This window comes from Brassica rapa, chromosome A09 (assembly GCF_000309985.2).
Source record: "Brassica rapa cultivar Chiifu-401-42 chromosome A09, CAAS_Brap_v3.01, whole genome shotgun sequence".
NCBI lineage: Eukaryota > Viridiplantae > Streptophyta > Magnoliopsida > Brassicales > Brassicaceae > Brassica > Brassica rapa.
In genome coordinates, this window is record NC_024803.2 from 2190790 (window position 1) to 2217469 (window position 26680).

General features: G+C 33.6%; 5 protein-coding genes and 1 non-coding gene across 6 annotated transcripts; 2 read left to right on the forward strand and 4 right to left on the reverse strand.

Annotated features, from left to right (window-relative positions):
• Positions 1-58: 58 nt before the first annotated feature.
• Positions 59-131, reverse strand: TRNAA-AGC. Its single transcript has one exon. It is a non-coding gene; the product is annotated as a tRNA-Ala (tRNA).
• Positions 132-996: 865 nt separating this feature from the next.
• LOC103837028 (V-type proton ATPase subunit d1) lies at positions 997-3744 on the forward strand. The gene is made up of 10 exons (XM_009113357.2): positions 997-1286; positions 1505-1625; positions 2149-2256; positions 2319-2421; positions 2499-2579; positions 2667-2752; positions 2831-2890; positions 2979-3027; positions 3110-3244; positions 3335-3744. The coding sequence occupies exons 1-10, from the start codon at positions 1106-1108 to the stop codon at positions 3464-3466; spliced, it is 1056 nt and encodes a 351-aa protein (XP_009111605.1). The 5' UTR covers positions 997-1105; the 3' UTR covers positions 3467-3744.
• On the reverse strand, positions 3545-8209 carry LOC103837029 (cytochrome P450 81D11). Its single transcript, XM_009113358.3, has 3 exons — positions 6586-8209; positions 5248-5631; positions 3545-4555 (listed from the first exon to the last, which is right to left on the reverse strand). Exons 1-3 carry the CDS (start codon positions 7081-7083, stop codon positions 3932-3934), a joined length of 1506 nt encoding a protein of 501 aa, XP_009111606.2. The 5' UTR covers positions 7084-8209; the 3' UTR covers positions 3545-3931.
• Positions 8210-9431: 1222 nt separating this feature from the next.
• Positions 9432-10292, reverse strand: LOC103837051. The gene has a single exon (XM_009113374.1). It carries the CDS (start codon positions 10290-10292, stop codon positions 9432-9434), a length of 861 nt encoding a protein of 286 aa, XP_009111622.1.
• Positions 10293-11194: 902 nt separating this feature from the next.
• Positions 11195-13544, reverse strand: LOC103837030 (proteoglycan 4). Its single transcript, XM_009113359.3, has 3 exons — positions 12976-13544; positions 11918-12868; positions 11195-11799 (listed from the first exon to the last, which is right to left on the reverse strand). The coding sequence occupies exons 1-3, from the start codon at positions 13321-13323 to the stop codon at positions 11461-11463; spliced, it is 1638 nt and encodes a 545-aa protein (XP_009111607.2). The 5' UTR covers positions 13324-13544; the 3' UTR covers positions 11195-11460.
• A 221-nt stretch (positions 13545-13765) lies between these two features.
• Positions 13766-22202, forward strand: LOC103837031 (uncharacterized protein At3g28850). Its single transcript, XM_033281060.1, has one exon. The coding sequence runs from the start codon at positions 19996-19998 to the stop codon at positions 21262-21264; it is 1269 nt and encodes a 422-aa protein (XP_033136951.1). The 5' UTR covers positions 13766-19995; the 3' UTR covers positions 21265-22202.
• Positions 22203-26680: the final 4478 nt, after the last annotated feature.

A 26680-nucleotide genomic window follows, 5' to 3' on the forward strand; every position in this document is an offset into this window, starting at 1 on the left:
AAGGAGGAAAAGCAGAAGTATAATTGTAAACAAAAAGAATAAGAAGGAAAAAATAGAATGGAGATGCGGGGTATCGATCCCCGTACCTCTCGCATGCTAAGCGAGCGCTCTACCATCTGAGCTACATCCCCTTGTAGAATAGCACCGTTGAACATGTCGAAGAGGCAAGTGCCGTCGCTGGAACAACCATCTCCGTCGACCGTTCTGCTCTCTTCACTCCTCTTGGTACGTGTTTCATCTCATCACTCTTTTAGTGTGATTCATTTTGACAAGTTTTAGAGTCTGATTGTTGTTGGAAGATTAGACCACTCTCATGAACCCACAACGGACTCCGAGCTCGTCAAGCACCTCAAGAGCGTCATCAAGGTATCCTAGCTTCGTATATTTTGACCATCGTACGAAGCTTTTGTTGTTGTTGTTGATGATGATGATTTTGTGTTCTGTCTGAAGTTTGATCAAATCTATCAGTTTGGTAATAGAAAAATCTTAACTTGTTTTTTTTTTGTTATTGTTGAGCTTGTCTTCTGTCTGAATTTTGATCAAATATATGAGTTTGGTAATAGAAAAATCAGAACTTTATTTTGCTATTGTTAATCTTGTGACTGTCTTGAAGTTTGATAAAGTTTTATGAGTTCGGTAACAGAAAAAATCAAAACTTTTTTTTTGGTTATTGTTGATCTTGTGATCTGTCTGAAGTTTGCTGAAACCAAAAAACTTAAATTAATTTCTTCATAATTTCCATAAAACAAACTAACCGAACATTGAACCAAATCAGCTTTTCGTTTGGGTTTGATTTGGCATTATTTCGTCGAACCAAACTAACCATAAACCGAACTACCGAATCGAATTAACTGTTCAAACCAAACCTGCATGCTACCAAACCAAAACTAAACCCAAAGCAATCTCCAATTTCTTTGGTTTATCAGACCGGTTTAAGGATAATATCGTAATTCGACGCGCCAAAGGCCGAGATTGCAAACCAACCAATCAAATTCAAAGCTATCTTCCCCCACGTCGATCTCTCTGTCTCTCTGCTTCAATCTTTTTTCCTTCAGATCTCTTCACCATCAATCTCCGAGATCTGAAATATCTCCGGAAGAGAAGGATGTACGGATTCGAGGCGCTCACGTTCAACATCCACGGCGGATACCTGGAGGCGATCGTGAGAGGCCACCGTGCTGGTCTTCTCACCACCGCCGATTACAACAATCTCTGCCAGTGTGAAAACCTCGACGACATCAAGATGCACCTCTCCGCCACCAAGTACGGCTCTTATCTCCAAAACGGTGCGTTTTCTCCCATACGATCCGTGATCTCTTAGAATGTGACATCAGTTGTGTAATGAATTTTATTATTCGTACAAAGACAGACAAATGTTCTTTTGTTTGAAATTGGACAGTTAGTTTGTGTCTGAACTTCATTGTTGTAGTTTCCTTAACGCCGTTATGAATTTTGGTTAGTTGACTTTGACTTCTTTTCTGTTTCATTTTATCTTTGGATGCAGAACCGTCACCTCTGCATACCACAACGATCGTGGAGAAGTGTACACTCAAGCTTGTTGATGACTATAAGCATATGCTTTGCCAAGCAACTGAGCCTATGTCTACCTTCTTAGAGTACATCAGGTAACTCAGATATAGATGGTGCTGCATAGGGCCGGTCCTGAGATTTAAAGGATTTTGAAACAATTACGAACTAAGTACTAAATGATTAATACACATATTTTTATTAATTTGAGGGCCGGGTCATATATACATATTAACCATTAAACTTATGCTAATAGGGCCGATCCTGAAATTTACGGGATGTGAAGCAATTACGAACTGCTTACTAAATAACCAACATATATAATTTTTTTATTAACCAACATTAAAAAAATTTGGGAGTCAAAGACGAATGTTTGTTTTCGCTATGTCCAGTGTACATCATAGTGTGGAAGGTTTGGTAATTTTTGTGAAGCTCCATCTTTAAAGAGAGTGCAGTGAAGTGTTGTTATGAAAGTAGTTTTGATTATTTTTGTTGTAGCTTTTACTGTTATACCTTGCTTTTTCTTTCTTTCTTTATTTCCTGGATTAAGTTTAGTGTATATATATCTTCTAAATGACGCTGGCATTTGAGATATTGAGTTCTTTTGATATTGTAATGCAGATATGGCCATATGATTGACAATGTTGTACTAATTGTTACTGGAACTTTGCACGAGAGAGATGTTCAAGAGCTGATCGAGAAATGTCACCCTTTAGGCATGTTTGATAGGTACTCCGCCTTGACCTTTTGGATCCTTTTAATTTTTTTTGCTCATGATTTCTATTTTACAGCATTGCCACATTGGCAGTTGCTCAGAACATGAGGGAGCTCTATAGGTTGGTGCTTGTGGATACTCCTCTTGCTCCTTATTTCTCGGAATGCTTGACATCAGAGGTACATAGCTGAAACATTTACTGTCCTAGTTACTGGATACATTGGTTGGTTATGAAATTGGTTTCATCATTTTTCAGGATTTGGATGACATGAACATAGAGATTATGCGGAACACACTCTACAAAGCATACCTTGAGGATTTTTACAAATTCTGTCAGGTGCTAGTCAACTCCTGAATCTGTTTTTACAATATTTCATAATCTAACTATACAAGCTAACCCGTTTACTCGGTGTGTCTGAAACAGAAACTTGGTGGGGCAACAGCAGAGATAATGTCTGACCTTCTGGCCTTCGAAGCTGATAGAAGAGCTGTCAACATCACCATCAATAGGTAATTAATTACTGATGTTACCATTGTTCTGCTACTTTCTTTATAAAGGCGCTGAAACTTGGTTTTCTTTCTATGAAGCATTGGCACTGAGCTTACAAGAGAAGACAGGAAGAAACTGTACTCTAACTTTGGTCTCCTGTAAGCATTCTAGATCCAAAGGATAGTCCCATTCAATGTTTGCATAGAACTCTAGAGCAGTTTCTCTCTTTTTTTTTGGCTTGTGCAGCTATCCATATGGACACGAGGAGCTTGCTATCTGTGAAGACATAGATCAGGTAAAGCTTAAGCTAATATATATTATAATAAATATGTTAAATTTTACATCAATAATAAAATCCCATTGTCATTCACTAATAGGTTCGTGGTGTGATGGAGAAGTACCCTCCTTACCAAGCAATATTCTCAAAGATGTCTTACGGAGAGAGCCAGATGCTTGACAAGGCGTTTTATGAAGAAGAAGTCCGAAGGCTTTGCTTAGCCTTCGAGCAGCAGGTTTTGTTTCCATATAAGTTTCTTAAGTTGAGATGATGTACATTAATGCCTAGTACTAACAGTGGTTTGTTGGAAACTGAGTTATTGCAGTTCCACTACGCGGTGTTCTTTGCTTACATGAGGTTGAGGGAGCAGGAGATCAGGAACCTGATGTGGATATCGGAATGTGTTGCGCAGAATCAGAAGTCGAGGATCCACGACAGTGTTGTGTACATGTTCTGAGGTCTGGTAAGAAGTGAGAGACACATATTGAAATGTGTCTTTAAAAACTGGGGAATAAGAAGGAAGAACCAGTTTTGGTTTTTTTTTTCAATGCTCCGGTTTACCAGAGAAATCTGATGTACAATCTACTCAAATAAGAAGAATATCTCCTATTTATTTGTTTGTTTTTGCCCTATCTTGCTTGGTTGTCTATTGCCAATAAACTCTTGTAATAATATAAAATATTTATTTGTTTTACATTATTTGGAAGATCTTTTAAATCCAAAATTTTCAAGCTTTTTCTATAATTTATTTACATTTTCACTATTTTGTTAGAAATATAGATGCATAAACTCATACACGTCTAGGTTCTTGTTTGATAAGTACACCTTGTTTGTGAGCGAGTATATGGATTCCAAGCATATGCATAGGAAGATATTAGTTCAAATGAATATATAATACATAACAAGGTACTGAAGATGATATTTATGAACAAGAAGAAGCATCTAAAATCTTATGGACAATGGGACGAGCTCTACACATAGCTTGCAACGGTGTAGCTTTACGCATGATGGTTCCCTTTTCAGTTTCCTTCATCTCCACATACCCTTCTCCCACTCTCTCCCATTCAAAACATTGGACCAACGAACCGAGAGCCAAAGTCACAAGCCTCTGAGCTAGCCCTGATCCAGGACAAGCCCTTCGTCCAATCCCAAATGACATCAACTTCTTATCCTCTCCTTCCTTCTCAAACCTCTCTGGCTTAAACTTTTCTGGCTCTTCCCACATATCCGGGTCTCTATGAATGGCCCATACATTCACAAGTAAAATTGCGCCTCGTGGGACATCGTACCCTGCCACCATGCAATCTTCTGATGCCAAGTGAGGGAGGAGCATTGGAGCAACGGGATATAGCCTTAAAGTCTCTGACATAATGTTCTGGAGATAAGGAAGTTTGACAATGTCTTGTTCCTCTATTAACCGGTCTAAACCGATTTGCTCGTCGATTTCGGTCTTGGCCTTTTTCAATACTTCTGGATGGTTCAACAAGTTCGACATCGCCCATTCTAACGTTCCTGCTGATGTATCAGTCCCGGCAAGTATCATAACCTATCCAAATGAAAATACAGTGAAAAATACAATAAACCTATAATCAAAATTTTATGCATTATTAGGATTTTGGACCGAAACTCATAATTCTGAAATCACAATATGTAATATTTGTTTTATCCCAAACATATTATATTTTGTTACATTTGCTTTGCCATTTGTGTATTTCTTCGAGTTGAGGTAATATTTTTTGGTAACCCCCTCGCTTCTAAATGGCAACCGAAAATAGTAAATGTTGTGAACAAACGCGAATTAACTCGAAGAAAGCAAAAGAGAGAAAAAATGTATTGAAGTAAATACCCGTTTAGGATTTTTTTATTATTATGTGAATGAATAATCTTACAAACTCTTAGACCTGTATTTATAGTAGTTTCGAAATCCAATCCAACGAATACTGGACTTTTACTGGTACAAAGAGATTTAAAGACACATCCAGATGCAATAGTAAATTTATTCATTCTTTAAAATTTATACTTATTATAAAATATTTTTTATAATGGTTTATTGTCATTCTTCTAATTCTGAAAAAAAAATATAGAACAAAAATATTTATTATCAAAATTGAAAAAGAATAAGATTAATAAATGTTTCTTATTGTTTTGTTCGTAATCATTTTTCTTATTGTTCCTTTAATGGTTATGAGTTAAAGTATTAATCGAATTTACTATTTTGATATGTCATTAATTACTTACAAGTATGATTCCTTTGATGATGACATCAGTGTAGTAATCAGGCTGAGTTTCTTGGAGGGAAAGCAAATGATCGATCATGGTGTTGCCCTTTTCTTTCTCGTCACGTTTCTCATCCACAAGACTTTGCAAAAACCCGTCAACCCGACCCGCTAGCTCTTTCACTTGTTTCTCATAGTTCGTTATCCAACGAAGGATCGGGAAATAGTCCGCGGCGTTTCCAGCGCCGCCACTAACAACCACCTCCGCAATCAACTGCCTAACGTGTCTTGCCTCATCGTCGTTCTCTGTTCTATCGCCGTAAAATCGCTTTCCCGCGACCATCCTAAGGATGTTGTTGATAGTCAAGCTCATAAACAATGGTCTCAGCTCCACCTTTGCAAACTCCTAAGATACAATGATTACATTCAAAATAGTTAAGTTTTAAATATACTAAAGTATTTGCTCGATATTTAAGAAAGCCTTAAGCGGATGATAATAGAGAAAAAGACTAGGATAGCACCAAACCAAGTTTTTGTTCCCAAAGTAGCACTCAAGGCTCAAAGTCACAAAAATAGGTTTCATTAAAGAGGTAAATATACACTTATACCCCTTGGGTTAATTAATCCAAACCTTAGGGTTTAGAGTTAAGGAGTGGAGTTTTGGAATTAGGGTTTAAAATTTTATAAAAAATAAATACTAAAATAAAAAATAAAAATTTTAAAAACAGTTTCAAAAAGTATTTTTAAATTATAAAAAGAAAATTAAAAAAAAATAAAAAAATCGAAAAAAAAATTTCAAAAAAAAAAAATTATAAAAATTTCGAATCTGAAAACATATAATCTGAAACTATAAATTTTTTTTTTTTTTATTTTTTATTTTTTTTTATTTTTATTTATTTTTATTTGTTTGTTTAATTTTAAACCAAGGGTATTAGGGATATTTTACCCTTTAATGAATGTCATTTTTGTGACTTTCTCCTTCTAGTGTCATTTTTGAGACATAAACTTCAAAAGGTGCTATTATTGACAATTGCCCATGATAATATTGAGAGTCTAGATTGTTGGACCTAAACATTCACGAATTATTAAATATGCAGTTTAATATATTAAGTATGCAGTTTATAAATAAATTATTTAATTTTCATAAAATTTATTATAGAATATATAAACTATCATATTTTATAAAAAATAAATTTATATTATTTATTATAATTATTAGGTGGTTTAGAAAGTAATAGCAATAATTTTAGAAAGTCGAACGTTTGTGAGCCTAAAATGTTTTTTACAAAACTCGTTTTTTTTTTTGAAAAATGCAAATATTTTATTTCTCTAAACTGTAACTCAGTGCAATGGCACATACTTGTTGAGAGCGTTTCGATAGAGAGAATATCAGCCGTTGGATCTCGTCTTGACGGATAGATAAGAAGCTATTGAGCCTAAGAGAAGAGAAGATCTCAATGGTACCAACTCGACGGAGATTCCGCCAACTGCCGCCATAAGCCGCACCAGCCATGGTGGTTGAGTTGTATCCGATGTGTTTCCCAACAATAAACTCTGGCCGGTTGGCTAAAACGATGTCGTTCTTAGTGAAGCATTCCTCAGCGACGGAGTGAGAAGACACAACAAGAACGAGGCGAGTGCCGAGGCGGAGAGAGAAAATAGAGCCGCCGTCTAGTGATTTAGAGAGAGAGAGAAATCTACGGTGTAGCGGCAGCTTTAGGAGGTGAAAATGTCCAATGACAGGAAATGGCCGAGTTGGACTCGGCGGTAAGTTTAATTTGCGCCGCCGTTTTCCGAGCAAGAGTTTGAGAGAGAGGAAGAATAGGGAGAGCGATAGGATCAGGTAAAAAGTTTCCATTATTGAGTTGTTGTTTTTTCTTTATTTGTTAAATTAGTTAAAAACATGTTGTGGTTAAGCTGGTTATATAGTGTGACAATGGAATGAAGTGATAAAATATAATATTTCGCCTCAAGTAGTTGCGTAAATAAGCTTCGTGAGTTGAAATATAGAAAGTAAATTAAATAAGAGGATAAGAGTTCTGATGATGTCACTGCTTACTATATATTGTTTTCCCCCAATCAACATGGAGTAGGAGAGGGAGAACTGATATGAACTCATGTGATGTGGCCGTAACATAAGCACATGACACGTGCTAACTAGTATGTGATGTGTTTGAGGTCATTGCATATGTCACAACACATTGCTCTTCTTATACTATTGACGTCTACCCAACATTTTGAAATTCGATCATATAGGAAGATTGGACTATCGTTAACCTAAATCAGCATGTTGCATGAGCTTTTGCATAGTACCTAGATGATTTGACGTTTTGTTAATTTATTAGGGTTTAAAACCAAGGGGAAATTCAAGATGGATAAGGAAACTAGTAAACATGGTGTAACTCCCCGACAGATGAGTGTCAAATGTGAATGCTTAAGCATGATACATGTGATTCACGTGATGGGGGTATGAAGGTGCCATGAGCTTACATCAGCACTCAGCAGTGAAGATATGTGACTGAGTTTCTTAGCTATTAAAATGCTAAAAATTAGAAAGAGAAAAATAAGAGTGAAAAATGTGTGAATCGATTATATGGGAATGTACTCCAAAAATTATCCGTGGTACTTCACTAACATTTTGCACTTTTTGATTTATAACATTTTATGTACTTTAATCAATTAATTAAAAGGAAATATCCTAGGATATCACTAAAAATATTATGTCACAAATATAGACTCTAAGGATCAAAATGACCAAAATATTTCATTAAAGAGGTAAATATACACTTATACCTCTAGGATTAACTAATTCAAACATTGGGGTTTAGAGTTAAGAGGTGGAGATTAATTGGATTGAGATTTAAAATTTTATAAAATAAAAAAATAAATATTAAAAATTTGAAAATAAAATTTTTTAAAATAGTTTCAAAAAGTATTTTCGAATTACAAAAAGAAAATTTGAAAAAGTTAAAAAAAAATTCGAAAAATAATAAAAAAAATTATAAAAAAATTCGAATTTGAAAACATATAATCTAAAACTATAAAAAAAATATTTTTTTAAATGTTTTTTATTTTTTTTATATATCTAGGATATTAAGGTCCTTTTACTTATTAAATAAAACATTTGGGTCATTTTCTTCCTTGAGGTCTATTTTTGTGATCAAAATATTAAAAGAAAATATTAATATTAATATTAAAATGATCTATTTAAAAAAACTGTCCTTAATTAAATTAAAAGAAAATATTAATATTAATATTAAATTGGTGAGATACTTTGGAAGTATTTAGAACACTCCTAATAAAAGGTTCTAGCATTTGTATATATGTATTTTTAGAACCCAAGTAAAACTTCCAATGGGGTGCTCTTACATCGCTAATGCCTGCTTTTAGTAGCAAAGTCATGTACGGTGCAAAAAACATGCTAACCATGCGTGAATTGAAAATGTGTACGTGAATCGGTGGTAGAAACATCGTATGCGTGTTTATGGCTTGTCTAAATTCTCTCAATCTGTTCTCTACTTGTGTCTCTCTATATAGACTTGGCAAGTGGTTACATTACCAAAACAAGTCTTCATATGCAAAGTACTTTCTAGTGAGAACTTAAGGGTATCATTAACCCCGGTCTCTTAACCGGGATTTTTAACTCATGATTTGACACCTTTTTTTACACTTTTCGGCTAAAAAACATCTCTTATATCTCTTATTTAAGAGACGGTTCTTAACTTTTCTTAGTTAAAATCTAAAAGAAAATTAAAAACCGTCTTTTAGCCGAAGTTAAAAATCCTAGTTAAGAGACTGGGGTTAATGAGTCTCTAATGGATTCAACATTTGAAATATTCATTCAATAATTATTTTCATGCAGCAAGGACAACGCAATGAACAAGCAAAAAAAAAAAAACTTGACTCCGGTGTTGCAATTTAGCTTATGTTAAAACGATTGATCACTTTAACCAGTACTCTACCACCAATAATATGTGGTAACGGATTTGTTTTGTTCTAATAATATCAATGGTAACGAATTATTCAAGAAAACATGCGATACTATATTAATTCAATTAGAAATATATATATTTATTACAAATTGAGATTAAAATATCACATGGCATTTCCCTCCTCCATATTAGTACAAATAAAAGTAGTAAAAGATAAACTCATGGCTCCTTCATCTGTTGTTTGTTAATAAACATAACTTGCATGCGTCTTTGCTCAGTCTAAGTGTTTCTTGCTAGGGTGGACCCGTGATTTGAACTCTCCATCTCCTCTGAACTTTGCCTTACCCGCCGCATCGTACTTAACGAATCCTCCCAAGTGATCAAAGAACCCCCCGAACAATCTTCTGCCTCCGACATGACTTTGAACTCCAACCTTAGCTTCAGCTTGGCTGTGGCCGCTTAAACCGATCATTTTAGACCCAAAATCGACGCCGTTCTTGGTGAAAGCACCGACGAGACCGCCGCCGCTGCCGCGAACAAGAGGGATGCCGATTTGCTTCACGGAAGAGAACTTCATGGTGCACTCAGTGATCTCCTTAACGAAAACAGTAATGGCACCCTTCAAGTTAATCAAACATTCGTCGATCTTGTCCCTATCCCCTTGGCTTATCATAGCGTTAACATTGAACTTATACTTGGCCGAGATCTCAGCAATCTTCTCCTCAAGCTTAAGAAAACATCCAGCCATAACGTTGTAGCTCTTCTCGAGCTTAGCCGCAAAGGAACCTTCTATACCAATAGCTGCTTCAGCCGCAAACATCGCCTTGGCTATCATAGCGTATTTGGTGTACGCCACGCGAATCACGTTCCTGACGCCTGCAGCCTTGAAGGCTGCGAGCTGGTTGCTGAAGGTTTTGCATATGGAGAACAAAGCGTTGAACTGAGCGCTGTTTGGTGCGGATTTAGCCTTCTCCTCGATGAACTTAGAGATTTCATTGGAAGGGATGGTTTGGATTCCCCCCAAAGTAGGTGGACATATGTTCTTTTGTGTTTTCTTGGGATTAGGTGGGTGAGCCGAGACGGAGGCGATGACTAGAACTAAGGCTAAAGATAACAACAGAGAAGTCCTTGCCATGGTTGTATTGATGGCAAGGCAAAATGAAGGAAATGCATTTTGCTTTGAGGACTTTGAAAGGTATTTATACATTTTGATTTCGCCTAATAATAAACTAAATAAGTTACAAGAACAGAAGGAAAAACAACCCAAATAAAAGAGAGATTCATGGACGTTCACTAGACTTTGGTCTTGCTGGCTAGCTAATTTTGTGAATTGCAAAAAGAGATTAACAAGTCATTACTGGTTAATTTAGACAACCGGTCTAGATAGTTATGTATAATGTTTAGTTTTCATCATATCATTCACATTGATATATCTTTGTCTAGAGACTTACAAATGTAGTCGTTTTGATCATTAATATATAACTAGTTATGTAACAAAGCAAGTAGTGTTTCAATCAATTAGGAAAAATTATATGAAAAATAAGGAAGAAGAGGCGTTTAACATCCAGAGTAAAAAAAACTGAAAAAAATGAAATTTCTGGGCTGTACTAGAGAAGCAAGTAGGGGTTCAAGTTGATACTCAAAATTAAATGTAGACATAGTTGTAGTTAATCAGTTTTAAAAGTATGTTGTGATTGTAGAAAAGAAGTCTTCAAAATATTTGTAGTGATTTACATTTAAAATAAAAATATAGACCATTGACTATACAAAACAATAATTTTATAAATATGTCTTATGAATGAATTTTACATGAAATGATGCCCTAAGCCAATGCTTTAATTTTCTTTAGTGAGCACGGCTCTGATTCTCTGAATGTAGCTCAGAATATAATTGCGAGCTTGCATGTAAATGCAAATTTTGTCTCCTTGGATATGTAAGAAAAGAAGTTTCATTACTCCTTAATACCATCTATATATATATATATGAGTTGAATCACTATGCATACATTGTGTTTTTGGTTGGAGACATTATTCGATATAGGAACAAGAAGAAAATGATTCAAAATCCCTTTAATGGGTCTTGCTTACTTCTCTATGTAAAGCATAGAAAGAGAGCATACAGTCTATAGCATTATTGCTTACAAAGTTATTATTTTCATACGTCGGTCTACAGGTACACGTTCCTGGCCTATACCGATCTTAGTTTTATTGAAACAAAAAATAAAACATCTAATTAGCTACTAATTATCATATTTGGCGGTACTAGTTTTGTCTTTCTTGATGATTTGTTGCCATTAGTGTAGCTCAAGTCTGAGTCTGAGCCCTCAAGATACTGCCTTGTTGTATCTGCTGTGTCTGCTGTGTCTGTTGTGTCTTCTGTGACTGCTGAGACTGTTGAGACTGATGGGACTGCTGAATCTGCTGAGACTGAGTGGAAGACGAAGTTGAACTAGAAGAAGCAGCAGTCTCCACAAACTGGGTGGTGACTTGTTCCCATTTAGTGAGCGTCTGCTTAAGCTCTGTCTGTTGTGTGGAGGACACTGTCTTGCCTTTACTCTCACTCACTATTTTAGTTTTAACATCTTCTAGTTCTTTGAATGTCTTCATCAACTGTTGTTGGGAAGATTCTATTTTTTGCTTGGACTAGTGCACCACAAAAAAGAAAAAGAAGAAGAAAAGAAGATAAGTATAATTTTAATCAAAGGAATAAGACATATGAGAGTTTGAATCATAAATATATATTTCTTTTGTTCATACATACCTCAGCTGATGTGCCTAACTTTTCAGTAACAGTCTCTGCCGCTTCATTTAGTGTCCCAGCAGCAGCTTTAACACCAGAAACAAAGGTTTTTTCGTCTGTGCTAGCGATCTTTGAAGTAGCAGTCATGGTAGACTTAAGTGTCTCAAAGAAGGTGTTGAGTTCTGTCTTTGATGCATACTTCTTCTCTAGGTCAGAGATGAAGGACATTACTTCTTGGGATGTTTGAGTCTCAACTTGTTTGGCTGATGCGGTTGATGTGGTACTTTGTGAGGTTTGACTGTTGGTGTTGGTAGCAGCATTGTTGGTAGTAGTTCCAGTGGGTGTAGTGGGTGTACTCGGTGTAGTAGGTGTAGGTGTAGTGGGTGTACTGGGTGTAGGTGTAGCGGGTGTGGTGGGTGTACTGGGTGTAGGTGTTGTGGGTGTACTGGGTGTAGGTGTAGTGGATGTTCTCGGTGTACTGGGTGTTGGTGTAGTGGGTGTTGTGGGTGTAGGTGTAGTGGGTGTACTCGGTGTAGGTGTAGTGGGTGTACTCGGTGTAGGTGTAGTGGGTGTAGGTGTTGTGGGTGTACTCGGTGTAGGTGTTGCGGGTGTTGCGGGTGTTGTGGGTGTTGTGGGTGTTGCGGGTGTTGCGGGTGTTGTGGGTGTTGTGGGTGTTGCGGGTGTTGCGGGTGTTGCGGGTGTTGTGGGTGTTGTGGGTGTTGGGCTGTCATCTTTTTCACCTCCAAGAAGATCATTAACATCAACGTCAAGCCCGAGATTCGATGTATCAATCGTCTTTCCTGCTGTCTCCACAGCCGTTTTCACAACTGTAACGACTGTTTTAGTCCATTGCACCAAAGCCACGATCAACACTTTCCTTTGCTTATATGTTACACGCTGTGGACCAGCTTTCTTCTGCTCAATCAAAGTCTTTCCCATTGACAGTATGGTCTCTCTGAAATTGTTACTCACCTGTTCCACACACAACAAAGATCAGTAAGAAAATTATAGAATCTCATTACTTACTCAAAAATATTATTTATGCATAGGCAAGTAAAATATTTGCATATGGTGCTTACGTCTTTTCTAGCACCAGTCAATACAGATACAGCCTTGGCGAGGCCGTCGGCTTTTGTTGTTAGCTGAGAATCGGTAGTTTTCGAAACCCTTGCCGTTTTGATAAAGTTCACGTAAGATATGAACAGTGAAAAGAAAGTCTTGAACCCCTTAGTCGCGGGACATCCACCTTTAAGTCTGTGCAACAAAAATGTCATACCTTTGCATGCGAAAGGTGTAAACTGCATTGCCTTTTTGAAAAACTTCCTCCTCAAGTACATCTTTAACAAGAACGTTCCTTGCGCCTCGTAGATCACACTTGATACTAATATAAACATCAGACATAATGCTAGTACGTTTTTATTAGCCATTTTGGTTATTCCTTTTTTCTTTTCTTTTTTTTTGTTATATAAATGTTTTTCTTTCTTTTTTGAGTTTTTGATGATTTGCGTTTCTTGGAGAGTTGTGTTTATATAGATGGTTTGAGAAATCTATTTTAAGTGAAACGGAGAAAATTGTGGATTACTTTAAGGTCGCTAGAGAATAGCATAAGTGGTTCTCTCATGTTTCATTTTCTTTATGAATTTATGTTGCTATCCGCGTTTCTCTTCATTCTATATTTAGAATGATCAATTTATAATATACTTGAGAAATTGATTTGTTCAACTGTGTACAAACAATACATGCTAAAGTTTTGGTCATGCTTGTTTAAGCTCTCGACTTATCCGTCACACGAGTCACACCCAACATGCGCTTGTTACAACATTTTCGACTAGTAATAATACTATGTGTATATCTAAATTGGGCTTTAAATTTTGTTATGTGGTCCGGGCAAGTTGCAAACTAACCCCACGGGGTTGTATCTTTTTTAGGCTGAAGGCCTTTTCAAAAAAATTAATAATATGTGTAAATATTTTCTGATTACAAATAGCACGTAACTTGAATTGAAACAACGAGTTATACCTTCCAGCTATTGTTATGTTAGTGCTCCTATTATATTAGGATGCCACTTTTATCATATGAGTACGGGTTAGACTGGATATCAGGATATCCAGTTACATACAATTAATATTAGAAGTTCTAACTAGCTGTATTGTAACATTTATGTTTCAGAACCTTTACTCATCATATGTTTCAGAACTTTAATGTTTCATACATTTTTTTTTGCTTTTTTTAAATACCTGTGCAAACGATTTTGCGAAAGGTTTATGTTCACACCATTTGATTTTCTATCAACTTTTAACAAAACATTTTATTGATACAAAGAAGAGCCCCACTTGTAGAAATAGTTAGAGAAGTTCCAAGGTGACTTGTTGATAGTGCCGGCCTCTTTGAACTGAATTATTAAAATAATTTTTCTTGAATTATTAAATACTAATATGCATTCGTTTTCTCGTATGCCAAATATTTATGTATATATTCCTCCGTTCTACAAAATGACGTTTTAATAGTTTCATACATATTAAAAAAACATTAAATTATCATAATAAATATATCGTTTTCTGTAATTTTTAATTTTTAATAACTTTTAACCAATGGTAATTCAATAAAGTCAATTAATTTTTTTGAAATTTATAAAAAATTTTGTAAAAAACACAAAAAATACATTTTTGTGAAACACACATTTTTGTTAAAAAATCTATTTTAATGAAACAGCGGGGAGTATATATTAGTATTTATATGAAGGTGATCATAATATTAGCCATTGCCATGGGTAATGACGACGGCATGAACATAACCTAAATAAACCTTTTCTTTTTTGTAAAAGGGCTTTAACTTAAATAAACTTTAACAGCTATTTCCTCTGTTTTTTAATATAAGTCGTTTTAAAGCTATGCACATAGATTAAGAGAATCATTAATTTTTTATATTTTCGAAACAAAAACATCATTAATTATTTACCTAACCACAATTCAACCAATAGAGAAATAGAAGATATATTATCATTGGTAAGACAACATTAATTATTAATAAATATTACATAGAAAACCGAAAACGACATATAATTTGGAACAAAAAAGTTTCTCTAAAGTGACTTACATTGAAAAACGGAGGGAGTACTATATATAACAATTTAGTAAATAAAGTTTTTCTCTATCTTTTCGGCAAACACTACTATATCTAAACTAATATTAAAACCATTTCATTCAAATATAGAGACCTAACAAGTAACAACCATGCATATATAAAAGTCACTGTATAATGAAAAGAGTGATCCTAATTAACTGAATTAATCAGTTTATTAAAACAAGGTTTAGTGGAGGCCATCTAGTTCATGTCTCCAAACGGCCAAACATATCCAAGACAGAAGACCATTAAGCCACTAAGTAACCCATTTCGCTCTTTCCTTCCCTCCAAATTTCCCATTTTCGATAATATTTGCATACTATTCAATATTTTGTCTTCGTTCATCTTACATTTAGTTTGATGTTTAAGGCGTAAACATTTCCGTGAAAGTATTTTATTCAATCATTGATTAAATGATAGTAAGTTTTTCTTTTTTGAAACACGATTAAATGATAAGTCTAAGAGCATTTCCAATGTAAAACTCCATTTTTTTCTTTCAAAATAGAGTAAAAGTAAAAATTAAGTAAAATTATTCTAATCTTACTCTATTTCTCATTGCATAATGGAATGATGAACAAACAAAATATAGATTACTACATTTATATAGTAAATTTTATTATGGAGTGAGATATGAAGTTGAGTTGTAACATTCCTTACTCCATATTCACTTTTACTCAATTTTAGAAAAAAAAATAAAGTAAGGATGTAAATGCTCTAATGGCTCATGTTGGTTGACATTGGAAAGCGTAAGACACTTAGGGGTGTGACTTTAAAATAATCGGAGTTTCTGAACCAAACAGAACCAAGATTTTCCGTTTTTAGTCTTTTTTTTTGTGAAAACTACGATTTTGATTAAATTAAGTATGGTTTAGTGAGTACAAGGCTTGTTTGTTTGAAATTAAATTTATTTATTTTATTTAATAATATCATAAATTTATTTTATATCCAGAAAATAAAATTTTAGTTTCTAAAATAAATTTACAATAAAAATATTTGTTTAATAATATTTCACATTTAAAATATAATATAATTTATATTAAATGTAAAATATTATTTTTAAAAATAGATATTTGAATTGTAAATTTTATTTTTTAAATAATATTTTTGATATAAACATAATTTTGAAATTATTAAATAAAATAAATTAATTTTAATTTTATATATTATTACATTTATATATTATTAGCATTAAGAATATGATCACATTAAATAGCCGGCTTTGTGCTGAATCAAAGTATACATTTTTAATGCCCGGCTACACTTGGGGAGAACGATTGTTGTCGTTTTCGTATACTGCAACAAAAATATATTTGGAGAGTACAATACATGTAAGTAAATGGACTATTCCTGAAATTAAGGCTAATACTTGGGCTTACATCTGTGTTTGAAAGCAATATGATATGTTCGAAAAAGTTAGTGGAACTTGGTTTAGTTTGGATAGTACGAACTACTAAGCTTTATTTATTTTTGTTACTTAGTTCGTGCCTTTGTGCCCGTGATTAACCATGCTCTTTTGCATCAGGGATTCTTATGAAAATCCTGAAATTTCCTAAGACAGAACTTATAGTAACACTGATACACGTCACTAGATGAGTTATCAAAAATTGAGTCTACGAATACGCGTTGAGAAATTCTTTCTTGCTTTTCTTTTATTTAGTATAGCGAAAATCAAAAGACACGAAAGACTGAGAAAAACAAATCATAGTCTGAAAAAAATAACAAAATCAAGAACAACGGCTTAAACTCTCAACATTAAAAACAAGTTTATCAGAAATTTCACCCCAAAAAAAAAACTAAATGTTAAATTAATATCTCAACCATAAACATGTGTTTCATCATACAAATCATATTTCTTTTATTACGTCAAAAATCTCGCCCTAAAAAGTAAGCCATCGAAGTTATTAAAAAAGAGACATTGCGTGTTTTTACATAGCACTAGTACATGCCGCATGCCCATATCGAGTTACCATCATGTTCATAAATTCACACAATCAGACGGAACAAGTATGGCAATATAGATCTCCCACCTTTGTGTTTCTTTAATATCAGACCTCATTTGTTTATGATAAAATCCTCTTTTCTGTTTTATAACCAGTCAAACCATACATTTACACACACATATATTCGTATATATATATTCTGTTTTCCGTCATGTTTGAATTGTACATCGACTTGCAAGTTTCGAGTTTTAATTTAATGTTTTTGTTTATACATAGTGGGAAGATTACACCGTTAGAAAATATTTTAGCAAAAAAAAAAAAAGATTACACCGTAGTTATTTAGGCCATTTTTATTAGGCATTTAGGTTATGCTAACAGTCAATCACGAGAATTTAGATTGATACAAGCGGACATAAATATTATTTGGTGTCTGTAAGACTGTAACGTTACTTGAATCAGCCAATACGAATAGTTTCAAATGCATGTAACCATTGTGTCCGCCTTATGGATCTTTAGAGTTGGCAGGTATTGTTAAAAGTAACCAAACTTTGAATTTTAGTAAGAAATAAGTTCCCGAATAGGCAGAAAACTTTTCATCAGTGACAGTAACTTTGATCCATTACCCATAAAAGTACTTGATTTTTTTTGTAACTTAAAAGTACTTATATTTATGCAATGTTGTTTTTCACATTTGCCATTATCATTTTATTACCGCTTTGAAGTTACATCACTTTTATTTTTTTTTACTTTTACACTAAATTTAAGTTATCAACCATAATATTTTTATCTTGTAATATCCAGATTTTGGAATAACTGGCTAATACTAAATTTTAAATTTGACTAATTCTAGTAGGAAATAATAATATGAATAAGTTTACAAAATAAGAATAATAATATGAATATCATAGACATATGAAAATATTACAAATGATGAAAATTCAGGTTTACATTTTTATGCTTCCTAATACTATATATTTAAAAATCAATGTGTTTTTTTTTGTTCTAGTATTTTGAAAATATTTTAATGTAAATCAAAAGATATTTAATAACAAAAATTATATACATGGAAATATGAAGTGAGTGTGGAAATTTCTAAAAAAAAAACAAATTTGGCATCCGGAAATTTCTAATTGATATAGGAAATAAAAATATTAAATTGCACTGATTTTCTTAAAACCTTTCAAAAATAGCTTTACATTTTTTATATATTAGTATAGACTAATTTGTTTTAGTAACAATGTAAAGCTTACCAACAATTCTTTTGATTCTTTCAAAATAGTAAAATTATCATTCTGTATAGAATGAAATCATGTTTGGTTAGTAGTATGAACTAATAAATAAGAGTTCATAGAAAATAATTTCTCCATACAAAAAAGAAAGACAATGAAATTAAACAAAAGGCCATAAAAAACTGTAGATATTATTCCTTATTTTAAGAAATCGTTTAAAAAAAGTTCTATCCGAAAAGTAGCCTCCCTCACAACTAGACAAAAGAGAGAAAAGAGAGTAAAGAGAGAAAAGACTTTCTCCGGCGTACGGCCGGCGCGTGAGCGTCCGTGCCGTCGCCGGAGCCCTTCGCATTCAGCAAGTTAGCTTCTCTCCGCCTTGTTTCCGAAGTGCCATCAACGGTCGCCTTGTCGAAGCTCTGATACCACAACTGACTTTGTCGGTGGTCGGCCTTGGAGTGAAGACGCGCCGTTTGGAGAGCCTCGGAGGAGACGGAGGTTTTGATTGGTTCGGATTGTGTTTCTCCGGGCGATGGAGGCTCCTCTAGCTTCATCGACGCCGTTCTGTCTGCGGGGGGTGGAGGCTATCTCAGATTCACCGACGCCGCTCTAGCTTCCGGGAAGGGAGGCTTCTTCAGCTTCTTCTTTGCCGGCTTAGGTATAACGGGGTGAGGAGGCTCAGAAAGATCCTCGCCGTCGTGTTGAAGCCCTAATTTTGGGTTGTGGTTACTGGTTTCGTGTAGTTCGAGTCTGAGTTCGTGGGTCGTCGAGGTCGAGTTGCCTGGCGACGGCGACGATTGTCAAGACGAGAGAGCGGTGGTTCGCGGCGCGCCTTTCTAGGGTTTCTGGTGATTCAGAGTCGGATGGAGATCTCGTTTGAACGACGATCTCTCCGGCGTGAAGACAGTGCGGCCGTGAAGTGATTTGGTGACGCGGAGGCTCTGCAGTATCGGAGATCCGGTGAAAAGTGGGTGTCGGTGGCTGGTGTCGGCGGTTGTGCGGTGAGGCGGAGATCAAGTCGAGGCGGACGACGCGTGGCGTGCAGACTCTCCAGATGTTTACACGTGTCCAGCCTGTCTCCTTGGTGCGTCTCTAGGGCGAACCGTCTGATTTCGTGGTTTGGGTCTGCTGGGCCGTTTTTCATTTTGGGCCTCGGCCTTTGTTGTAAGTTGCCCCTCATGCTAGTGGGCTTTTTGTTTGTGGGCTCCGGCCGTGGGCTTGGCCCGTTTAATCAATAAAAACAATTTGGGAAAAAAAAAAAAAGTAGCCTCCCTCACGCACCTTCAAAGGGGACGACGACTAGAAGGTAGAAGGAGTCAAAGCAGAGAAATAACTACCAAATGGCAAAAGAAGTTTCTGTAGACTTTATAAATATAATAATCAAACATCTCTGAGAATAATTCTTGAATCGTTTTCTAAAACGCGACATTCTTTCTCCTCTCTCTATCTCTGCGACTTTTCAGGAAAGAGAGATTTTGGAAACCAGACGACGAGGCTGAATACGAAGAATCTCGATGATGATGATGATGATGATTTTGTCCTCCTGCTAGCTTTGATAAATCCTCTGTTTTGTTCCTCTGTTTTGTTCCTCTGTTTTGTTCTAATCCTCTGTTTTGGTCCTCTGTTTTTATTTCATCATTCTTTGCTCGTAAGTCGTTACGATCTCTCTTTCGTCTTTTTATTTCGCAAATTTCGATAAATCTCATTGATTTCACCAAACCCTTGTCTCCAAATCTCATTATTTCAATTTTCATTTCCCAAAAAAAAAAAAGATCTCTTTTTTAAAAAAAACTCTGTTTTAACGATCATCATGGGCTGTGCGAGCTCGAAGCACCACCGCAAGAAATGCATCCATTGCCGGAGAGGATATTCTCCGGTAGACATTCAGCGAAGCAAATCTGTTCGCCACCCATCGCAACGCTCCGACGATAGCCCCCACATGGTCCCTCTCAGCTCCTCCAGCTTCGGATCTCTCAAGCTCTGCGACTACTCTTTCGGACAAGACCACAAAGACTTGCTAGACTTCAGCGGGAAGCTTGTCGCCGACGGAACAGGAGATGGGTTTGGTCCTAAGGAAGTCAGAGCGAGGCCCGACAAGGAGAGGTCGAGTTTGGAAATGCAGGCTAAGCTCATGGAAGCTAAAGTATGGTCAAGTATGATGAGCGAGAAGATCCCCAAGATTGTGCCTAAGACTCCTATCGTGACGCCTCCGGGAGAGCCGGAGACGATCAATACTTGGGAGATGATGGACGGGCTTGAAGATGGTCTTCGTTCACCAAACCACGTTAGCAGCTTCTCCTTTGAAGTTGCTCGTGGTGGTGATTGTGAACGTACCAAGTCGAATTGTGATCTAAAGCCATTGTGGCTTCAGATGGAGGAAGAAGGGCTCGACGATTTTGATCCTGAGATCATTTCTTCGTTCAGGAAGTCTCTCCAAGAACTCCCTTCTAATCATCCTTTCCACATTTCGGTTAATGATTTGAAACTAAACCCACAGTTTGAGTTCTCTGATGAAGAAGAAGAGGAGGAGGAAGCTGTTGGTAAAGACAAAGTGATACTCTACTTCACAAGCCTTAGAGGTATAAGGAAGACATATGAAGAAAGCTGTGATGTTAGAGTTATACTGAAAAGCCTTGGGATTAGAGTGGATGAGCGAGATGTATCGATGCATTCGGGTTTTAAAGATGAGCTGAAGGAGCTGCTAGGTGATAAATTTAGCAATGGTGTTGGGATCACATTGCCTAGAGTTTTCTTGGGGAGGAAGTATCTTGGAGGAGCTGAGGAGATTAGGAAGTTGAATGAAGATGGGAAGCTTGAGAAGCTTCTACGAGGATGCGAGAGGGTGGAAGAAAACAGAGATGGTAATGGGCTAGAATGTGAGGCTTGTGGAGATGTAAGGTTTGTGCCTTGTGAGACATGTTCAGGGAGTTGCAAAGTGTACTATGAAGATGAAGACGATGAAGAAGATGATGAAGATGATGAAGATGAGAGTGTAAAGGGAGGAAGAGAGTATGGGTTTCAAACATGTCCTGATTGTAATGAGAATGGACTCATTAGATGTCCTCTTTGTTGTGTTTGAACATACACAAAAAGGGAAAACATTAGTCTTGTTTTTGTTTGTTTTACTACATTGGAGTTTTGAGTCGCTTGTGGGTTTTCTTGCCTCTACAGATTTTGTTGTACATAAAGAGGTTTTTTATTGTGAAAAAAGAAGAAAAGAGTTATATTTCAAGTGTAAATTGTTGTTTATTCTGTTGACCAAAAAAAAATTTGTTGTTTATTCTTTGAAATTTCATTCATGCTTTACATGTCGTTGGACTCATATATTTGAAAAAGGTAGTGGGAGTAGAGGAAGAAAAGTCAGCTTACAAAATATGACCGGACAAAAATAAGAATCTTTCAAAAGTCAAGTTCTTGTGCTTTTTCTTTTGTCAATATGTCAAAACTCTTATGCTATGTTTGAATAATAGTCATCATTCATAAAGCATAGTTGAAAACAAAAAGTAGGTATGTTTGTTTAAGGTAGATTGTTAAGTTGTGAAGATCCGAGGATCAAGCAGAAGGCTGATTTCAGTAGTCAGGTCCAAGATGAAAAATTTAATCATATAACGGAATTTTGAATATTTCAGACATGATTCGTTTATCCTAGTATTTTTGATAACTCAAAGGTACATGGAGACGAGCTCTGAGCAAGCAGATTTCTACCGAGTCCGGCCTCATGGATTAGCCAAGGTCTCTTAGTGCGAGCTGGAGATTAGTTTGACCACTGCGGTTTGCCATTCGTCTTGCTAGTTCAGTTTTTTTTTTTTTTTGAACAAATCTAGTTCAGTTTAAGCTTAGGTGCTCAAGTCTTTTCTTGTTTTTGGTGAGTGTGTTTTGCTTTCTTTAGCTTGTACTTTAATTGGAACTAGATTTTGACCCGCGCTTTTAAAGCGCGGGATCGTTTCTTTTTACGTATTTATTATTATAATCCATTTTAGTTTCTACCAAAAATTGATATCATATAATTTTATGATTTTTTAGTAGTTGTTGTTATAAGTTTGGATGATCTATACGTATATAAAATGTTAACCTTAAAATGAAATAATTATTTTGCTGTTGGAAATTTCAGCAAGAAATTCAATTCAAAAATATTTGCAATATAATTTAATTTTAGAATGGTAGTATAATTTAAATTAAAAATAACTTGCAACATAATTTAAATTAAAAATTGCTAGTAATAACATGTAACCCATATTGTAAATGTATGTTTACGTTTTATAATTGTATTTTTATATATAATATCAAGTACAATGTTAAATAGTTTTGATAGAATTTACTATTGAAATAATTAATTAAAAGCCCATATACTTAAAAAGTTTATTAACCAAAAATCTAGAAGTTAATGGACCCCCAACAAATCTAATATTCTGGTTTAGAGCTCGACCAAAACACATTCTTCATTTCGTCATATTGACCGTTCGAAAAAAAAAACCCAGAAAATGATTGATTTTTGACGTACTTATTGTTATAACCCATATGTGTTTCTACATAAGATTTATATCATGTGTTTTTATGATTTGGTTTAGTAGTTGTTGTTATAAATTTGGATGATCAATATCTATACAAAATGTTACTCTTAAAATAAAATAATTATATTGCTGTTGCAAACTTAAGCAAGAAATTCAATTAAAAATTATTTGCAATATAATTTAATTTTAGTATCACAATATAATTTAAATTAAAAATGACTTGAAATATAATTTAAATTAAAATGGCTAGCTATATAATGTCAAACATATTGTAAATGTATATAATTGTATATTAATATAATATCAGTTACAATGTTTAATATTTTTGATAGAATTTACTATTGAAACAAATTAATTCAAAGCCCATATAATTGAATGTTTATTTTGAAAAAATATAAAGTTAATTGGCCCCCAACAAATCTAATGTTCTCGTTTAAAACCCAACAGAACACTGATTCGGTATTTCGTTATGTTGACCATTCTCAAGACTGAAAAAAGAAACAGAAAAGGAAAAAAAGAGAGAGATCGAGAACGGTCTCTTTGCCGACAAAAGATGAGACGAAGAAAAATCGGTGTTCGATGGTGAAAAACAAAGGTGTACGACTCTATATGAGTAAATACGAAATCAGAATCTCGAAATCTGCCGGTATACCATCATTTACTCTCTCATTATCTTACGATTCATCTACTTGATCTGAGAAGCCTCTTTATAGATATGTTCAGGTACATGAAAATATCTAATTTCTTCTTAATATATAGATGTTATGCTAATCTAAAATCTCTTCTCTGATTTTGACCATTCCATAAATGTTTTGCATGTAGAAGTATCAGATGACTTGTATGTTAATTAATTAGCTTTTCTACTCGGCCCAGACCGTCTACAACTTAGCCCGTTATGAATTAACTAGACAAATTTTTAGGACCATGGGTGTATCATCATCTGTTTCAAAAAAAAAAAAAAAATCTCATAACTCTCTTATTTTTTTATTTTTTTGTATAATTATAATATCATAATAAATCAGTTTTAAAAAAAACTCTCTTATTTTGACATTTAAAAAGTACAGTCCTCTTACTTCTCTTTTCTAATTTTTCTTGTTTTATTTTTGTTTACTATTTTATTATAAAAAACAGAAGAAAAGACTAACCGTTATGCGTATAAATGCCTAAAAAAACTGATAACAACAGTTTTAAAAATTACAGTTGTGTCCAGAGCTTCTTATAAAGAGACTCTAGTCTCTTATCAAGTCTCAGAGAAAATACAGTCCACTTACTTCTCTTTTTTAATTTTTCATATTTTTATTTTTGTTTAATATTTTATTTTGAAAAACGGAAGAAAAGACTAATCGTTGTGCATGTCCATACCTAAAAAAACTGATAACAGCAGTTTCAAAAATTACTGTCATAAATAATTTGGTTACATAGGTAATAGGTAATCTTCCATCGTCTCTTAAATCTGTATATTGCTTCCTTAATCATCTGCCTTTAAACCATGTCCATTGTGGTGTTTAATATATATATATATCATCTGCCTTTACTGAACTGTTTTTCAGCAAACTTTAACTATACTAGATTTTTTAACCGCGCTACGCGCGGATAAGATATTATATGTATTTCTCAATTCTAAAAAAATAATGTATAATATTATATTACATTATTTAAAGAATATAAAATAAGACTACATAACATAAATATATTTTTTAAATTTTCTTTATGGAAATCATTATGTTGTTTAATTATTGTACTTGATTCACATATGTGCATAGTTATTTGTGATAGATGAATAACTATATTTTTATTATCAGTAAATAATATATATTTATTATATAATATAAGAAAAATAAAATTGTTTACTTTTAAAACAAACTTATCTCATGTTGGGGACTCGGTTATAGACATATCATATTGGAATGATACATTTTTACAGTTATCAATCTTCTTAACAGTCAAGAAACAAACCTGAATATCAAAACAATATCTCATACGATCTCTTTGTGGAATAACTGCTCTGAAGAAATTGAATTTAGATATCAAAAAGGACTGTAAATGGATGTGCAGATGTGTTATCTAAGTCAGCTTTACAAAATACTATTCATAGTTCATATATCATTTATATCCATCATATTTTTTTTGTCCATCATTTCTTAAACATCTTGAAATAACTGATGCTAATTAATAATAAACTTTTGGCTGACAAAAAAAATCAAATTTGTCTAATTATCGCTTAATTTGTCTAATTGATATATATGTATTTCTCAATTCTAAAAAATAATGTATAATATTGTATTACATTATTTAAATAATATAAAATAAGACTACCTAACATAAATATATTTTTAAAATTTTTTTTGTGGAAATCATTATGTTGTTTGATTGTTGTACTTGATTCACATATTTGCATAGATATTTGTAATAAATGAATAACTATATTTTTATTATTAGTAAATAATATATATTTATTATATAATATAAGAAAAATGAAATTATTTACTTTTTAAACAAAGTTGCCTCATGTTGGGGATTCGGTTATAGACATATAATATTCGAATGAGACATTTGTACAGTTATCAATCTTCTTAACAGTCAAGAAACAAATCTGAATATCAAAACTGAATCAAAAAGGACTGGAAATGATGTGCAGATGTGTTATCTAAGTCAGCTTTACAAAGTACTAATATTCATAGTTCATATATCATTTAAGTCCATCTTTTCTTAAACTTCTTGAAATAACTGATGCTAATTAATAATAAATTTTTGGCTGGCAAAAAAAATCAAATTTGTCTAGTTACCGCTTAAATATTTTATTAATATTGTCTAAGAAGCATTCAATTGATATCATAGTTTAATTTTTATTAGTTTTTTTTTTGTTAATTTTAGAGTTTTTTGTATTTAAGATTTTTTTTCATATTAAGCTTATATTTCTTTCACATAATATATATATATATGTCATAAAAATTACCATCAAATCAGTTTTACTTATTTATTATTTTGTTTTTAATGAAAATACACTTTTTAAATAATTTAATTTAAAATAAAATTATATATTAATTTGTTGTATTCTAACAATTTGATTGATTTAATTAATTTGCTTTGGTGGATAACTTAAAAAGTTTTCATATGAATCGGGGAAAGAAAGCTTATGTTGTTATATTATATTTATTTGTATATATGAAATCTATATATATTGCTAGTGTAATAAAGAAAGAACATTATTTTTTTGTAACTTCAAAAAGATACATTATTACAATTTGAAATTAATCAAAATTGAATAAAATTGTAATTAAATAAATCTAATTGTTTTTTATCTTGTTTAGTTGGATTCTCATGAAAAGAAATCGATAGATTAAACAAATGTTTCAAAATTTGTTGTCTTATTGTTTTGTCTATATATTACAAAATTTATTGAATTGATATATTTAATTATTGCACCCTTAAATAATATTTTATTAAGACATTAGAGAACTATGTTTTGAGTTGTTTTGTCAAAATTGTACAAAAATCTATGCTTATTCATATTTGTCACGAAAATTTATATGTTAAACTTACTTTTACAAAATTCTTAACTTTGTCACGAAAACAATGATTTTTCATATTTGTCAATGTTCTCACACTTTCAAAGAATATATTAGCTTAGTCACTTACTTATTTTTTTTTATAAAACAAAGTATCGGAGTCTTGAAAGTTGAATTCATATTATTGTAAATATACATAAAAGTTTGTGATTACATATTTAATGATTCTTGTATATGTGTCCAAGAAAGTTTCAATGGCTTAGTAGTATGTGCCCTATATTTATGTCATACTAACCCGGGTTCGATCATTTCCTTTGCATTGTTTTTAATTTTTTACGAAAAAATAAATGAGATGACGTGGCAACTTCGGATTCTCTGATTGGACGATTTTTTGTGCCTATGTGGACACTCTAAGAGGAGCTTATATCCCCCTTTTAGTATAGTATATATATATTGTAAATAGCTATTTTCCATT

Bases quoted from the DNA above. Each gene is read 5' to 3' on its own strand.
- LOC103837051 (XM_009113374.1), bottom strand. From the start codon at position 10,292: ATGGCAAGGACTTCTCTGTTGTTATCTTTAGCCTTAGTTCTAGTCATC.
- LOC103837031 (XM_033281060.1), top strand. From the start codon at position 19,996: ATGGGCTGTGCGAGCTCGAAGCACCACCGCAAGAAATGCATCCATTGC.
- LOC103837029 (XM_009113358.3), bottom strand. From the start codon at position 7,083: ATGGAAACTTTTTACCTGATCCTATCGCTCTCCCTATTCTTCCTCTCT. The intron at 5,632-6,585 runs GTATGTGCCATT...ATTGTATCTTAG, and splicing joins TATCGAAACGCTCTCAACAA to GAGTTTGCAAAGGTGGAGCT. The intron at 4,556-5,247 runs GTAAGTAATTAA...TCATTTGGATAG, and splicing joins TCATCAAAGGAATCATACTT to GTTATGATACTTGCCGGGAC.
- LOC103837030 (XM_009113359.3), bottom strand. From the start codon at position 13,323: ATGGCTAATAAAAACGTACTAGCATTATGTCTGATGTTTATATTAGTA. The intron at 12,869-12,975 runs GTAAGCACCATA...TGTGTGGAACAG, and splicing joins TGACTGGTGCTAGAAAAGAC to GTGAGTAACAATTTCAGAGA. The intron at 11,800-11,917 runs GTATGTATGAAC...GTGGTGCACTAG, and splicing joins AGTTAGGCACATCAGCTGAG to TCCAAGCAAAAAATAGAATC.
- LOC103837028 (XM_009113357.2), top strand. From the start codon at position 1,106: ATGTACGGATTCGAGGCGCTCACGTTCAACATCCACGGCGGATACCTG. The intron at 1,287-1,504 runs GTGCGTTTTCTC...CTTTGGATGCAG, and splicing joins CGGCTCTTATCTCCAAAACG to AACCGTCACCTCTGCATACC. The intron at 2,580-2,666 runs GTGCTAGTCAAC...TGTCTGAAACAG, and splicing joins ATTTTTACAAATTCTGTCAG to AAACTTGGTGGGGCAACAGC.